A 15,099-nucleotide genomic window follows, 5' to 3' on the forward strand; every position below is an offset into this window, starting at 1 on the left:
GAGTGGTATTTTCAAAGCACTGAATGAAAAACCTTGAATTTTATATTTAGCACAGTAGAAGCTGTTGGTGTCCCACATTACATTTCTCCAGCCCAATTCTTATTGTGGCTTCATTTGTAGTCAATTGATTAGTAACCTGAATCACATCTTCAAAATCCCTTTTGCTATGTAATATAACATAACTATGAGAGTATCCCCATGGGACAAAAATCCTGGGGGCCATTTAAAAATTCATAGCCTTCTGCCTACCACATATACTCTATCACCCATCAATTCCACTTCTAGGCATATACCAAACTGAAATGTGTACATTATCTTCATCAAAATACATGCTCTACAATGTTCATAGCAGCACTAATCATAATAGACAAAACTTGGAAACTGCTCAGTGTCCCTCAAGAGAATAGTAGTATGTTTGCTCATTGGAAATCTACATAGCAGTAAGAATAAAAAATAATATAGATGAATCTTACAAACATAAGGTTGAGCAAAAAAGCCAGATGCAAAGAATATTTTTCATTTATATAAGTACAAAAATTGATGAAACTTATCTATGGGTAGAAGTCAGAATAGTGGTTGCCCTTGGAAAAAGGGGAAAGGAATGGAAGGGGCATAAAGAGCCATATTTGGAAGGCTAATACAATCGTGTCTTGATCTAGGTGTGTTCAATTTGTGAAAATTTATTGAGCCATATATGTATTCTCTGTGTGAAGATTTTATATTACTGTTTCACACGAATCTTTGAAAATCCAAAAGAATCATCACACCAATTACGAAAAATAATAGAAGAATTTATCAAGATGGCTAAAAGTAAAATTAATATACAACTGCACTTCTATACACCAGCAACAAAAAACTAGACTATGTAGTGTTTAAGTATAAATATAAATATATATAGTTTTAAACACCATTCACAATAGAATCTGAAAATGTCAAGTACCTAAAAAGTAACAAAAGGCATGCAAATCTCAATAGAAAAATTATAAAACTTTATTAAGAGGTATTAAAGAGGACTTAAATATACAGAGAAAAAATTCTGTACTCATACTTAAGAAAACTTCATATCATAAAAATATCAATTCTCCTCTAATCGATCCATAGATCCAATGCAAATGCAAACAAAATACAGAATAACTGACTCTAAAATCTATCTGGAAGAGAAAAAGTTCAAGAATTTCCCTTCTGAAAAAGAAGAAAAGGTAGTATATATTTGCCCTTCCAGCTGCTAGGATTTGCTGAAAAATTCCGTGCAGAACTGATAAAGAAAAGACCAAGTGAGCAATGGAATAGAGTGGAGAGCCAAAACAGGCCCTTACATGTATAGGACTGTAGTGTGCATCAGAGTGGCAGGGAAAGGAGAAACTATATGGTGAATAAAGTTGGACAAAAATAAGGCTATATATATGGAAAGACAGAAAATTGTAACCCCAATTCGCTCTATACACAAAACGTCAGCTCTAAGTGAGTGAACGACAAGACTTTAAATCATTAGAAAATATAGGTGATATCTTATAGACCTTAGAGTAGAAAATGATTTTTTTATTTTATTTATTTTTTTAAATATATCTTTATTGACTTCAGAGAGAGGAAAGGAGAGAGAGAGAGAGAGATAGAAACATCAATGATGAGAGAGTCATTGATCGGCTGCACCCACAACCCGGGCATGTGCCCTGACCTGGAACCGAACCCCGATCGCCTGGATCCTAGGTTGATGCTTAGCTACTGAGCCACACCCAGCCGGGCAAAAATGATTTTTTTAAATGAGAAGCATAAAGCACAACTTAGAAAAGATAAATTCGACCACATTAAAACTAATAACTTTTATGAAAACCCCTTAAATAAATAAATTTTAAACTTCAAAGCTCCCCCGCCCAAGCCAGAAAAAAAATGTGAGGTAGGTTCATCTTATTTCAATTTCACAAAAGTTTATAAACTATTTAGTCAGTGTACACAGAAATGAACGAACACAGAACTAAAAGAGACAACGATGAATAAAAACAAATCAGGTTCTTTGAAATGTTTCGTAAGATCACCACATCTCTGGCAAGGCAGATCAAAAAAAAATGCAACTACAGATTGAAAGAGAAGAAAAGTCCCATTACAGAACTGGGTTAAGCATAATCAGGGCAAACTGTGATACCGAGAGCACTGTTCTTATCTGCCGGGTGGAGGGAAACACAGAAGGACAGGTAAACTAAGTTTCAGTGTATGAAGGCCTCCCATCTCCTGTTTCGCTCGTCTACCCAGCAAAGTCCCTCTAGCAATAAAGGGGATATATTGCACGTAAATGCATTCATTTGTTCACTCGTTCCAGAACCGCACTTGGCTCTCAGTCCCAGCCTCCATCTCAATGCCTGGCACAGACATGAAGGGGATGGCAGAGCACAGCAAGGCGAGGACTGCGAAGGAGGGCAGCAAGGCGCCCCTCGGCCAAGGGAGAAGCAGCTATTTGAGAGTCAGCCAAGGCAAGGATACATAACCAGAGCCTGGTGTGGCGACAAAGGTGACAGGATTGCGAAGCGAGATGGAATTAACAGGCCTCCCTGGCATCTGCCCTCACTCACTCGCCTGCTTTCTCACCTCAACAGTGGAAAACCTGCAAGGAAACCTCAGTGACTACTGGGCTGCTCAGCTCAGACCCTCCCTTCTGGGCCAGTGCCGCTGGCTCACAGATGCCCTCCCCGTTGGGCCGTTGGACGCTGCTCTGGGCTTCTGGAAACTGCCTCGCCACCGTCTGGGGGCAGCCAGGCTAAGGAATGGCTGCGGTGGGCGCAGAGGCCTGCTCCCTTGCCCGTCTGGGACAACTACACCCAGGCCTCCCTGCTGGAAAAGCGGGGCCTCAGCGGCAGCCGCGCTGCGGGTCCCCTGACCCTACCTTCCTTCCTATGGGTGCATTTTTTAAAAGAGCCCTCCCCAGTACACCGGCCTGCAACCCTCCTCTCAAAGAAATACACATAGACACTTAATGTAACCTCTCACATGCTGTTTTAGAGGGTATTTTTCTTCCTCTCCTCTTTCAGACCCCGTTCAAGCTTTACCACCCGTATGAAGCCCCGAGCAGCTCTTTGCACGTAATCAAAGGTCAGCCACCATCTAGTGAGCACTTACTCTCTGCAGGGCGCGTGCTAGGTGCTTCGACTTCATGCTGCCTTTGATCAGGACCTAACTGCAGGGTAGTTACCAATATCTTTTTGAGATTTAAGGACTTGCCCAAAGTGACACGGCTAATCATTAGCAGATACTGGGTTAAAATTCCAATTTGTAAAGCCCATGCCTTGAATGGCAAGGAAACAAGAAGAGAAAGTTAAAGATAGTGACTCCTTCCCCTGGCAGGTGTGGCTCAGTGGCTGGAACATCCTCCTGCGCCCCCCAGGGTCAGGGGTTGGATTCGCACTCAGGACACGTACAGGGGTTGGTTTGATCCGCTGGGACTTGTGGCAACAGCTCATGTTTCTCTCTCACAGGCTTCTCTCTCCCTCGCCCTTCCTCTCTCTCTCGCGCTCTCTCACATAAATGAGAAACATATTATCAGTTGAGGATTAAAAATAATTTAATTTAAAATAAAAAGATAGTAGCTCCTCAAAAGTCACATAGGAAGTAGTGTCGGAATTGGGATTTAGACCCAGGTGCAACCCCAAAGCTGGCCCTCTTTAGGTTAAATGTGTGGCAGGTACGGAAAATGTTAATTGTGTCCCACTTCTGCCCTTCGCAGCTCCTTTGTCATTTGCATGTGTTTCTACAGCACTTCCCAAAACCTTCTTCGCGCGGCAGCGCTCCTAGGGACAGCCGAGGCGCATCCCAAGCCCGAGGAGGTGAGGCGCGTCGAGTGCCGTACAACGTGGCGGCGCTGTGCGTCCCCGCCCACGTAAGAAAACCTGCGTGATATCCGTACAACATGGCGGCACTCCTCCACCAGGCCTCTGGTTCTGACGTAACCTCCTGTCCTGCGCAGTCGATTTCACCTTTGAACTCGCAAGCGCTTTCCTTTTCCTCTTCCGGGGACGGTGACTTCAGGTATGGCTGCTTTTACGTTCTCCCCATAGTTACTCCCTTTACAATCGGCCGCCATCCGGGCAGTTGGGGGAGTCGGGACCTCTCAGTCCCAGTCTTTTGAGCTGGCGTGGGGGTAAGGGCTCCGGAGGAAGGCTGGCGGTGAGCAAGTCCCCGGCGTTTAGCTTCGGACACTCCTCGATCGGGACCTCTCCTCCGGAGCCGTGAGCTCACCGCCCGGTACTTGCCGCTTTCGAAGTCCGATGTTTGGAGACAAACGAGTTGTGGTCCCGCTGGTTGAGACAGGGAAACAGTGCAGCGTCTTCGTGTCTTACGCCCACGTTTTAACGCCGCTCCTGTAGATGTTCTCAGGCTTGGGGAGGGCGGCCGCCCGGCCGGCATGTCGTCGTTCACAATGTTTTCATTCCCAAGGCCAATAGCAAGGAAGATAGAAATGTGTTAACGAGCAGTTTTCTGTCGTGGTTTTGGAGATGCAAACGCAACAGTGGCTGACTAGGTCGCTCGCATTGGCCTGCCTTGTCGGTTTCGGTGTCTTGACAGTTCCGTTCTAGTGTAACGTCAGAAGGGAGCTTGTAATAATAAATGCAGGCAGTGTCCAAATAACAGCACGGCTGTGATGAAATGGTTGCAGAATTTAGAATGAAAAAATGAGGTGGATTCAAGTCTTGCTTATGTTTTCATGTTATTTGGCGTAGTTCACTGAAAAACCAAGTCGTTCATGTGCGTGTCTGTATAACCGATTTCCTAAGTAACACCAAAGTTAGTGTAAAGGCACTTAGCTTGACCCAGGTGCTGCTTTCAGGCGAGACACTGAACCCTGAGGCTGCTGTGTGCCAGGCCAGTATAAGTAACTTTTTAGAATGCTTTAGGATCCTTCCTAGACTAGGGATAATTGGTGTTGTACAAACTAATATGAGTATGTATATGAATAAACACGGGTAATGTGTAAATTGTGCGATGCTGCTGTGTTTTAAGGTGTGTTATTTCCGTAATGCAGTTTTATTCCATTCTTAATTTAGGCATTCACAATGGTCCAGCGTTTGACATACCGTCGGAGGCTGTCCTACAATACAGCCTCTAACAAAACTAGGCTGTAAGTATTTCTAAAATTTAAAATACATGTTGTCCCTTACTTTGCAGAATGCTGAACTATCATCTGTTCTCTCACTTTCTAGGTCCCGAACCCCTGGTAATAGAATTGTTTACCTTTATACCAAGAAGGTTGGGAAAGCACCAAAATCTGCATGTGGCGTGTGCCCAGGCCGACTTCGTGGAGTAAGTGAACCTTTTGCTATGAATAAATTAACAGGTTGAAGTTTTGAGCATTCATTTCTTGGCATGGTAATGGTGAAGGAGAGAGCACCACTAGGAGAAGTGAGAATTTCTAAACATCCATAATCTACACCTGTCAAGAATGTAGATTTTCTTTTAAAGCCAGTATGACAGATACAGTGAAATGCCTTTCGCATAAATCAGTTTATCATTTCCCTTTGCAGCCTACTTTAACGTTTGCACTTACCATCTATTAAAATCTAGCACAATTTCTGTTCCTGTAAAAGCATCATAAAATAATCTCAGCATTTTCTTTATGCAGGTTCGTGCTGTGAGACCTAAAGTTCTCATGAGGTTGTCTAAAACGAAAAAACATGTCAGCAGGGCCTATGGTGGATCCATGTGTGCTAAATGTGTCCGTGACAGGTAAATATGACTCTTAAATCAAATGGGCTTTCTTAAACAAGCGTGTGCATCTGTCTATTACACTGCATGCTAATCATTACTAGAGCACTGGTGAAAAAATAATTTGCTTAAACAAAAGTAGCATGCTTTAGGACCCTTCCTAGACTAGGGATAATTGGTGCTGTACAAACTAATAAATGATATTAGTTCAAAATGATTTATTAGGATTTGGGGCCATCTTGATGCTAGATGTAGAAATTAAAATGACCTTAGTTTTATAGGGGAAGCAGGTAAACTATTAGGGCATTAAGATACTTGATGGAGAGTGGGAAGTGTTGTCTCTCTCTCAAAATCAATGAACATATCTTCGGCGAGGATTTAAAAAAGGAGGAACAAAATAGTGTTTATACTTCTGGTGTGGTTGGAACAGAGAATAGTGAGAGGTGGTAGACAAAGGTGGGAAAGTCACAGATCATGAAGGACAATTTTTAGCTCGATCCTTAAATGTGGGAATTGTTGGGTTTTGAGGAGGAGAGGGAAACCTTTGGTGTGCTAGAAATTAAAACTGCAGCAGGCTGGATAGTGAAATGGTTTTTCAGCAAGAGGTGGGCCCTTGGAACAGTTTGTCTGCTCTGTGAAGGCTAATGAAATGAGGTCCTCATTAAGACCTGAAGGCTGGGTGGGAGAGGGTTTCAGGTAGAGGGCTAGGTCTTTGGGATATGTGAAAGTGCCGTAGACAGGAGTGGAAGCAGTGGAGTTTATGATGGTACATTTACGCAGCATTTTTATAATAAATACTGTTGATAATTCATCAGGGAGGTGTTTCTATTACCATTTTTATATGAAGAAACCAAGGCTTGCTGCTTAAGTTCACATAGCTGGTAAGGAGCAGCACCGGGATGTATTCCAGGCTTTATTGAGACCCTTGCTCTTAACCTCACTGACTATATTAGTATTAAGTTGTCTCCAAAGACGTAGTGGAAAGATTTGGGAGGTGATGGCTCTCAAAAGTGAAGTTGGTTCAGAAAAGTAGTTTGCCCCCAGCTCATTCAGGTAGTTCTGTAAAGTGGTATAGTCAAACTTCTAAGCAAAGTCTGACACCAAGCCTTGCAAGTTCATTTTTCCTTTTAGAGATTAATTTGTAAGGGGATATTAAGGCATGTTATAGGAATATAAGTACACACTAAATATAACTTCCATGAAATGCAGGAGAAATTACTTTCAAGGGGCTGGGAACCTGGGGATGGTATTTAAGCTGGAACCTGAATGGTCAGTAAGTTTTAGGCAAGAGGTTGAAAGGCCATTGCGGCACGGAACGCACATAGTTTTGACCTGGCACGCTGAGGGTGGTGAAATGAATGAGAAATGGAATTGGAAAGGCACGTTGGAGACTAAAGGGTTATATATTTTAAGGGAGAGGAGCTTGACTTTTTACCAGTCTTGTTCCCAGACTTTGCCAGATATACATGTGGGTGTTTATTAACAATACAATTCTTAGGCCCTAGCTCCTGGAGATTTGGGTGTGAATCTGTAGTGCAGCCTTAGATTAGCATCAGCTGTGACACTGAGGGAGTCTGTGTGGTCTTTGCTTTGTGTAAGTTTAGGGAATTTTTAAGGGTCATGAGAGTGGCATCATTTTTATTTCAGTAATGTGATTACATCAGGAATCCCAGGGTTTTAAGTCTGGGCTATTAGATAACCAGGGGTACCAATAGGGAATGTTGGTGGGACAGGTTTCTATAGGAATTGAGTGTTTTAACTCTGGAGGTAATTTTGATTTAGCAAATGGTGTAGTACCTGCTGTTTGCCAGGTGCCATGTACTAATAATAGTCATCAATAAAAATGTACTTTCTCTCTAAATGGAGGTTCAAAGTACAGAAATTTTAAATTCTTCCAAATTTAATCTTTATAAAAACCCTGTGAAATAGATAAATTATTCCTGGGCCTTACTTGCCTGAGATCACACAGTCAATAAACGGTAGAGTTGGCCCTCAGTCAGGTTCTAGAATCTTTGCTTGAAAAGGACCTCTTGGTGTAATGTCTTTTACCCCTTCATTTTGGTTCCCAGCACATGACTTCTGTGTTTTTACTAGAAATTTTCAATACTGTGGTTAATACATTCTAAGACGTTTTACAAATCAAGTAATATCATTAGTCCTAGACCTTAATGAAATTCGACTAAATGAAAGCTACCATAGTGGCAGAGAGCCGTCTCCTGTGGGGGTGATTTGTAGTTTATCATGACTTGGAAGAGGAGGGCAGGTACTGCTGGCATACAATTGAAGAATTATCCTGCTTTAATGCCACTGTGGGAAGGGGACCTTAGGCTGAAAGGGTCTGTCCATATAATTTCAGTTTTTAATTTGTACTTGTGGGTTTTATTTACTTCCTTGGGTGTCTTCCCTGATAGCTTCACTTAATTCTTTTCTGGTATTTTTCTTGCCTTTGTTAAATCAATGTTATTTGGGTTTAACTATATTGACTTAATATTTTCCTTTCTAGGATCAAGCGTGCATTCCTTATTGAGGAGCAGAAAATCGTTGTCAAAGTATTGAAGGCACAAGCACAGAGTCAGAAAGCTAAATAAAAAAATGAAGCTTTTTTGAGTAATAAAAGCAATTTAAAAATTCATTCTGTTATTTTGTAATTTGTTAGTATACAGGTTTGGGTTCTATGTTATCTGGGGACCCTGTGATTTCTAGATTTTTACTTTTTCTAAATGACAATAATGGGAAGTCAGTGGTAGCTAGAATTTTTTTATGGTAACTCGAGACAAGCAGTTTGAGAAGTATCTGAATGTTTCTTTTAATACCATGTGGATCATTTTTATAGTAGCTCCTTCACCAAAATTCATAGGACAGATGCCACAGTGTTCAACAAGTTATTTGGAATGGACCCGTTTTTACACCTTTAAACCCTCTTAATTCCTTAGTTTACTTTCAAAATGGTCTATTTTGGAGAGCTTGAAACTGTATCAGCAAATAACTGTATAAAACCTTGTGTCATGGGTCTAGTGAAATTCAAATTCAGATTTATGTTGGATTTATAATCCAGATCAGAACATTAAAATAATAGATCTTAGTTTAGAGTGGGGCAAAATAGATTTACAGTTGTTGGTATGGAAAATAATAAAATATGAGAATGAACTCACAACTCTCATAACTGTAAACCTACTTTTGCCCCACCCTGTATTTTCTGAGTTATGTGATATTGTTGCTGACAACTCAATGCAAAACTATACAAAGATTTTAATAGTTCATGTTTACAGTGCTGAGATTGTACCAAGCGTCCATTCAAGTATCTACGCGCATACTTTGAATTGTCCTCTGAGACCATTTTTTCAGGTCATGTCAAGCTTATTTCCAAACTCAAGAGAGGAGTCCCCAGGCTACTTGGCACAAGCCAAGAAATCTAGAAACTCAGTAGCTACAGATTTCTGTACATTTTGACCCTTTTCCTCTAGACATTGCTATTACTGGCCTGATGTCTTGTGCAGAGGAGCGTTTCCTCTTTATAATAAACGACAGTGGCCTTTTCTAAGGAAGGAAAAAGGCAGAAATCTTTCTGGCCTCTTGAACACTTCATTGTACCACACTGCTGCAAGTTAACTTATTTGGTAGACATGATTTTTAACATTTGCAGAGTAAGTTGGCTAGGCTGGCATTTGAGCTCGGGAAGTTAAGAATTTCTTTTTAACAATACTTGATAGCATTTCCACAGTGATACCTACCTATTTGCCACATGTCTGACCACTTAAAACCTTCATTCTTCCCAACAACCCTGTGACACCTTTGTTACCCCCGTTTTATAAATGAGGGAACTGAGGCACACAGGTTGTGTACTTATTAGGATTTTAGCACATGTATTTAGAGAGTTGAGGTTGGTTGCACCCCCAGTAAGTACTTTAGTACAAGAAATGCTAGTTGAGGTCCCTATTTACATTGTCTCAGATGATTGAGCTCCATCGTTTTCCCCAAATGCTTCCCAGTCAGAGGATTGTTAACCAGAACTACAATTATTTTGGGTAACGTTGGATCAATACAAAAAGATTTTTCATAGGGATATAGTTGAAAAGCATTGGATTCTGAGGTGGAGTGACATCGCATTTCTCCATTTAGTGAAGCTGATAGGTACTGCATGGACCTGTTTTGTGATCATGTAGTGTGTTTGGTACAAGAATCTAAAAATTGATAACTTTTAACACTCAAAAACAATGCCTTAAAATTTAAATTCAGTTACTTAATTGCTTTGTAAACTAATCTAGTTTTTGAAAGGCCTGAGATGTCATTTTAAAATAATAACTGGAGAAATAGCCTCCATTTGCCTGTCAGGGCTCTTTCCTTCCTGCTACACAAAGTTCCATAGAGCAACTTGACTGAACCCAGGCTCTAATGTGAGGACTATCAAGTTTCAACAAAATAAATGGGTTAACTCAGAAATTCGAGAAAACTAAAGCATTAAAGTCACATACTTTTCAAAGAATTCTTCATATGTAAATGGTTTAACCTCTTCCAAATTTAAAATGTTTTCACTTTTCTTACAAAACATCATTGCAGACAATGTTTGGAAAGTATGGGAAAAGTAGAATGAAAAATAATCCCCTTTAATTTTAGTGTGCAGATAATTTTTAACAGTTTGATGTCTTCCCATTTTGTTTTCTAGGCATAAGATAGACATTTTAAATCACAAGTGGAAGCATACTTTATATATAAACTTTGAATGCTTTTCCTACCCTTAACCCCTGTAAAATACTTCTTTTGAAAAATTATTTTAGTGACAATATGTCATCAAATCTATGTGCCATAATTTAAATATTCCCTTTTGAATATTTGGGCTATTTCTATTTTTTCTCTATTTTAACATCTAATTTTATTCATGAAGATTTTAAAAAAATTCTTTATAGTACCAACAGTCAAGTTTAATTTTCAGGGTTACAATGATGTTTCCTAAGGGTCTTAGTCTGCTCAGGCTGCTGTAACAAATTACTGTAGACTGGGCGGCTTCAACAACAAACAGCTATTTCTCAGAGTTCCGAAGACTGGGAAGTCCAAGAGCCAGGTGCTGGCAGGTTCAGCTCTTGGTGGGGGCCCCCGTCCCTGTTTCCGGAGTCACCCTCGTCCTCGTGGATCCTCACACGGTGGAGCGCAGAGAGGGAAGCAAGCTCTCTTGTCTCTGCTCTGACAAGGGTACTGAGGCCATGGTGGGGGTTCCAACCTCACAACTTCATTACCTCCCAAAGGCCCCCACCTCCTAATACATTGGAGATTAGGGTTCCAATATATGAATTTTGGAGGAACACAAACATAACACTAACACATTTCACATCCATAACACTAAGGTGTGAAATGTGCCTGATTAGTGACCATTTCCTTGCTTGTGTTAGTTCAGCCACTTCAGTTCTTGACCACAGACCACACTTCTTCACCCTCTCTGCTAATTCCTCGCTTTCTCACCGTCCAGTTCGCTCTCTCCTCTCACCCCAACCAGCACTCAGGAGCACAGAGTCCTGTTGTGGTGCGTAGATAAAGAAGACCACAGACTGGTGTGAACTTAGCGCCAGCTCTGTCCAAGTGGCCAAAATGGATTCTGCACTGCTCTAGGTTTTTATTTTATAAAAAACAAAGTTTTTATTGAATCCAGTTCTGTGTATATGACTTGAAGTATTTTTGACAGGTTCCTAAGAAGACATGTGAATGTAGTCAGTGGTTTCTTTTTAAAGTCTAATGTTTCTCCTTCCATTGAATTGCTTGTAATTCTATTAGATGGATGCAGGATGGGGGTAGGGGGAGTCTTTCACCCTTAAAAGCAGAAAACATCCATATATTTAAGGAAATAAGCTTATTTTCAGCAGTGCAATAACATATACTTTTTACCCTAATGATTTGGAGCTTGGGCTCCCAGAATTTTGATAGGCAGGGCTGTATCCAGCTTTATCAGTGAACTATTTCATCATACCAGCCAAAATCATATACAGGCATGCTCGGAGACATTGTGGGTTTGGTTCCCAACAACCACAATAAAGCAAATATCACAATGAGTGAGTCACATGAAGGTTTTGATTTCCCAGTGGATATAAACTTATGTTTATACTATACTATAGTCTATAGCATTATGTCTTAAAAAAAGAACATACCTTAAAAATTACTTTATTGCTAAAAATTGCTACCCACCATCTGAGCTTTCAGCAAGTCCTCATCTTTTCGCCTGTGTAGAGTCTTAACTTCAATTTGTAATAAAATACAGTATCTGTGGAGAGCAATAAGGTGAGGTGCAATAAAATGATGTATGCTCTACCAGTATTTGGAGTAAGGTCGTGAAGCCGGCTGAATATTATGATTTTTCTCTGAGTTAGATTCCTCACTGCTGGTTAAAGGCCTGTAATTATTAGATACTATCAGCAGAACCAGTGGCGTGTGGAGCCAGCTCATCCAGGCGGTCAGAGCCAATTATGTGTCTCTTTCCAGCTCTGTGTTCAGTGATGTCAGGTTGGTACCCTGAAATTGGCATGGTGGGAGCATTTACACTTGGGAAATCAGCAAACTCTCTTCATGAGTTTTCATAGCATTTCTACATCAAAAAATGCTTTCTAATTTCCAGAGTATTGGCTATAATTGCTACTTAATAATTTTGAGTAAATTTTAAATGTTTCTGGATAATTTGAATGATTATGTAAGTATTTTTGCCATACATTTACATTCTTCTATAATTTGCTTTCACTTTCATTCATTCACTCAACAAATATTTATTAGAAACTACTTTGTTCTAGAAACAGTACCGCTGGATATATATTAATACAATTGTCAACAAAGCAGACCCTTCCCCTACTCTCATGGTACATAGGGGAGATCATGTTAAATGAGCATACAAATACATTTTTAATTGCACACATTGGGATAAGAATCACAAAGGGAAAGTACACAGTGCTGTTAAACAGTGTAGGAATGGAATCTCCTGGGAAGCTAAGGTAGGCTTTTCTGAGAAAGTGATGCTTAAGCTCAGAGCAAGAATACGTACATGTTAGCTGGGTAGAGAGTAGGGAGAGCATTCCAGACATAAGAACCAACATGTCTTATGCCTTAGGTCAACATGTGCAAATGTCTTAGGTCAAGAAACAGCTTGTATTTTTTTAAAAAGTAATTCATGCAGCCCAATTCACTCTTAATATTTAGAGCCCAATAAATCTGATATATGTGAACAAATTGCTAATTGCTAAAAAGGACCATTCTATTAGCAAATAGCTTTTAGTCACCTTTGAGGCCCCAAAAGATCTGTGCCGCCTTTTCCTTCCTAAGGGAGACCGAGACCAGTGAAGGAAAAGCTCTGCTCGGCATTAGAAGATATTTTAATTATGCAATCCCCTAGATACCTTAGACATCAACCTACTATTAAGGAGGAAAAGATCAAAATTATTGACTGAATTCCCCAGATATTCATTCAGCTTCTATATTCCTTGGCCTGTGCAAATAGCCTGAGGGCTATGCCCTCTCCCCCCCTCCCTCTCCACTTCTTTCTCTCTAGAAATAAGCTTACAGCTTGACATGCCTAAAGAACAAATAGCCTTGAAGAAAACTCAAGTGTTTACTGCATCACTGTAAGTTTTACAAAGAATTTATAAGCTATATAGTCTGTTGCAATTACTCACTCTAGTGATACAGCGTGGAAGCAGCCACAGACAATACCTAAATAAATGGTCAGGGCTGTGTGCCAATGGAGCTTTACTTACAAAAACTGATGTGGGGTCAGATTTGTCCCACAGGTTGTGGTGTGTGGACCCTCCCTGTTCTGGATGATTGCTTCTTCCAGCTCCAGCTGCCATCGGACTGCAACTGCATGAGAAACCTCTAGCAAGACCAGCAGAGAACCGCCTTGTTGAGTCCAGTCAACCCAAAGGATGGTGAGAAAAAAATAAAATTGTTGTTTTGTCTCACTAAATTTTGAGGTGGTTTGTTACATAGCAATGTACCACTAAAACAGGGATACAGTGCAATGGTCTTTAAATATTTATTTTGCTTGCATATCCTTTAAAGAATTTGAAAAGCTATGTAGACCCTTGCACATTTTTAGATGATCATCTAAAACTTTTCATTACAAATTTAAATTGTTGCAAAGGATATTTCCAGCATAATAAAGATATGAATAAATGTTTTTAAAAAACATTCCTATCACTTTTAAAATATATCAAATAGAAGCTACATAGCAACAATTTTTTCTTTTAAAAGAAGGCAAGAATCAGCCGTTTTAACAGTTGGAAGTTTTATATTAAAAGTCCTTTCCTGATTGGTAATTGCCACAGTTCCATTTCTCAGAAAGCAAAAGAGGGAAGCATGGAGTCTCACCAACCCATTTGTCCTCTGGACGAAATAAGGCATCACTGCCCTTTCATCTGCGTTCTCTTAGCTTCCCTCTCTCGGGAGTAATCTGTTCTTGGACAATTTGGGCAAGATGAAAGAGGTGAAAATGTTAAGTGAAAATTGTCATCATTCCCTCCCACCCCATTCTACATTATATCTGAATTTAGGTCATTCGAATGCGGGCCAAGATCCCCTACCCCTATGTCTACTATCTCCTTTATATGTAAAAAAGGAAACAAAGCCTTGCCACTGGTTTTTTATTTCTTTACAATCGATCAGTCAAGCATATTTATAATTCATTTTCTATTTACAGGGAATCATTCCAGGCACTGGAATAAACAAAACAGAGAAAAATCCCTGCCTTATTGGAGATTACATTCCAATAAGGGGAGCCAGGCAATGAATGAAAAAATGAATGAATGAATAAGTGAGTGTATGAAATAATACGGTATGGCTGATATATGCTATTGAGAGAAATAAAGCAGGGAAAGGAACCAGAATGCAGGAGAAAGCAGAGGCTTGCCATTTAAGCAGTGGTGTGAAGGAAAGCCTCCCTGACAAGGGGACATTTAAGCAAAGACCTAAAGGCTGTGGGGAAAGACGGTGAGGGTACCTGGGAAAGAGCATTCGGGGTAGAGAATCGTCTGGAGGCAGGACTGAAGGAGGAGATGAGGTCAGGGAGTTAACAGCGTGCCAGGTTGTATCAGTTCTTATAGCCCTCTGTTTGGACCACTAAGGACCTTAGACCTCAGCAAAAGAGGCCTCTGCCCTGAGCCCCATACTTTAGAGGTCCTGCTCTGGGTCCCCCTGGCAATCCCCCAACCCTTATGCAGAGTCCAGGGCACTAAAGGTCATGCTGACTCTGAATGTATGCTCCCCTTCTACACCCTCACATGGGGTACAGGTACACATGGCCCCTGAAACCCCTGCCCAAGGCACCCCAAGCCCCCTCGCTGGGCTCGAGCACTCCTCCCTGGCTCAACTTTCAGGGAGCATTGAGCCCCTGAGATGCTCACCCGCAGCCCCAAGGTGTTCGCAGGGGCTGTGAAAGGAGCTTGG

At 40.8% G+C, this 15,099-nt stretch overlaps 1 protein-coding gene across 2 annotated transcripts; it reads left to right on the top strand.

Moving 5' to 3' along the window:
- Positions 1-3,993: 3,993 nt before the first annotated feature.
- Positions 3,994-8,320, top strand: RPL34 (ribosomal protein L34). 2 transcript variants are annotated; one of them, XM_081156509.1, is made up of 5 exons: positions 3,994-4,014; positions 5,031-5,104; positions 5,187-5,286; positions 5,606-5,709; positions 8,192-8,320. In XM_081156509.1, the coding sequence occupies exons 2-5, from the start codon at positions 5,040-5,042 to the stop codon at positions 8,274-8,276; spliced, it is 354 nt and encodes a 117-aa protein (XP_081012635.1). In that variant the 5' UTR covers positions 3,994-4,014; positions 5,031-5,039; the 3' UTR covers positions 8,277-8,320. The 2 variants fall into 2 exon arrangements, with proteins under 2 accessions (XP_081012635.1, XP_081012636.1); XM_081156510.1 differs by having other exon boundaries at positions 4,007-4,230.
- Positions 8,321-15,099: the final 6,779 nt, after the last annotated feature.

Source organism: Miniopterus schreibersii, assembly GCF_964146895.1.
Source record: "Miniopterus schreibersii genome assembly, chromosome: 1".
NCBI classification, from domain to species: Eukaryota; Metazoa; Chordata; class Mammalia; order Chiroptera; family Miniopteridae; genus Miniopterus; species Miniopterus schreibersii.

What these genes read in the sequence shown, in the direction of transcription:
- RPL34 (XM_081156509.1), top strand. Translation starts at nt 5,040, where the DNA reads ATGGTCCAGCGTTTGACATACCGTCGGAGGCTGTCCTACAATACAGCC. An exon ending in GCCTCTAACAAAACTAGGCT is followed by an intron (nt 5,105 to 5,186) that starts GTAAGTATTTCT and finishes CTCACTTTCTAG; the next exon opens with GTCCCGAACCCCTGGTAATA. An exon ending in GCTAAATGTGTCCGTGACAG is followed by an intron (nt 5,710 to 8,191) that starts GTAAATATGACT and finishes TTTCCTTTCTAG; the next exon opens with GATCAAGCGTGCATTCCTTA.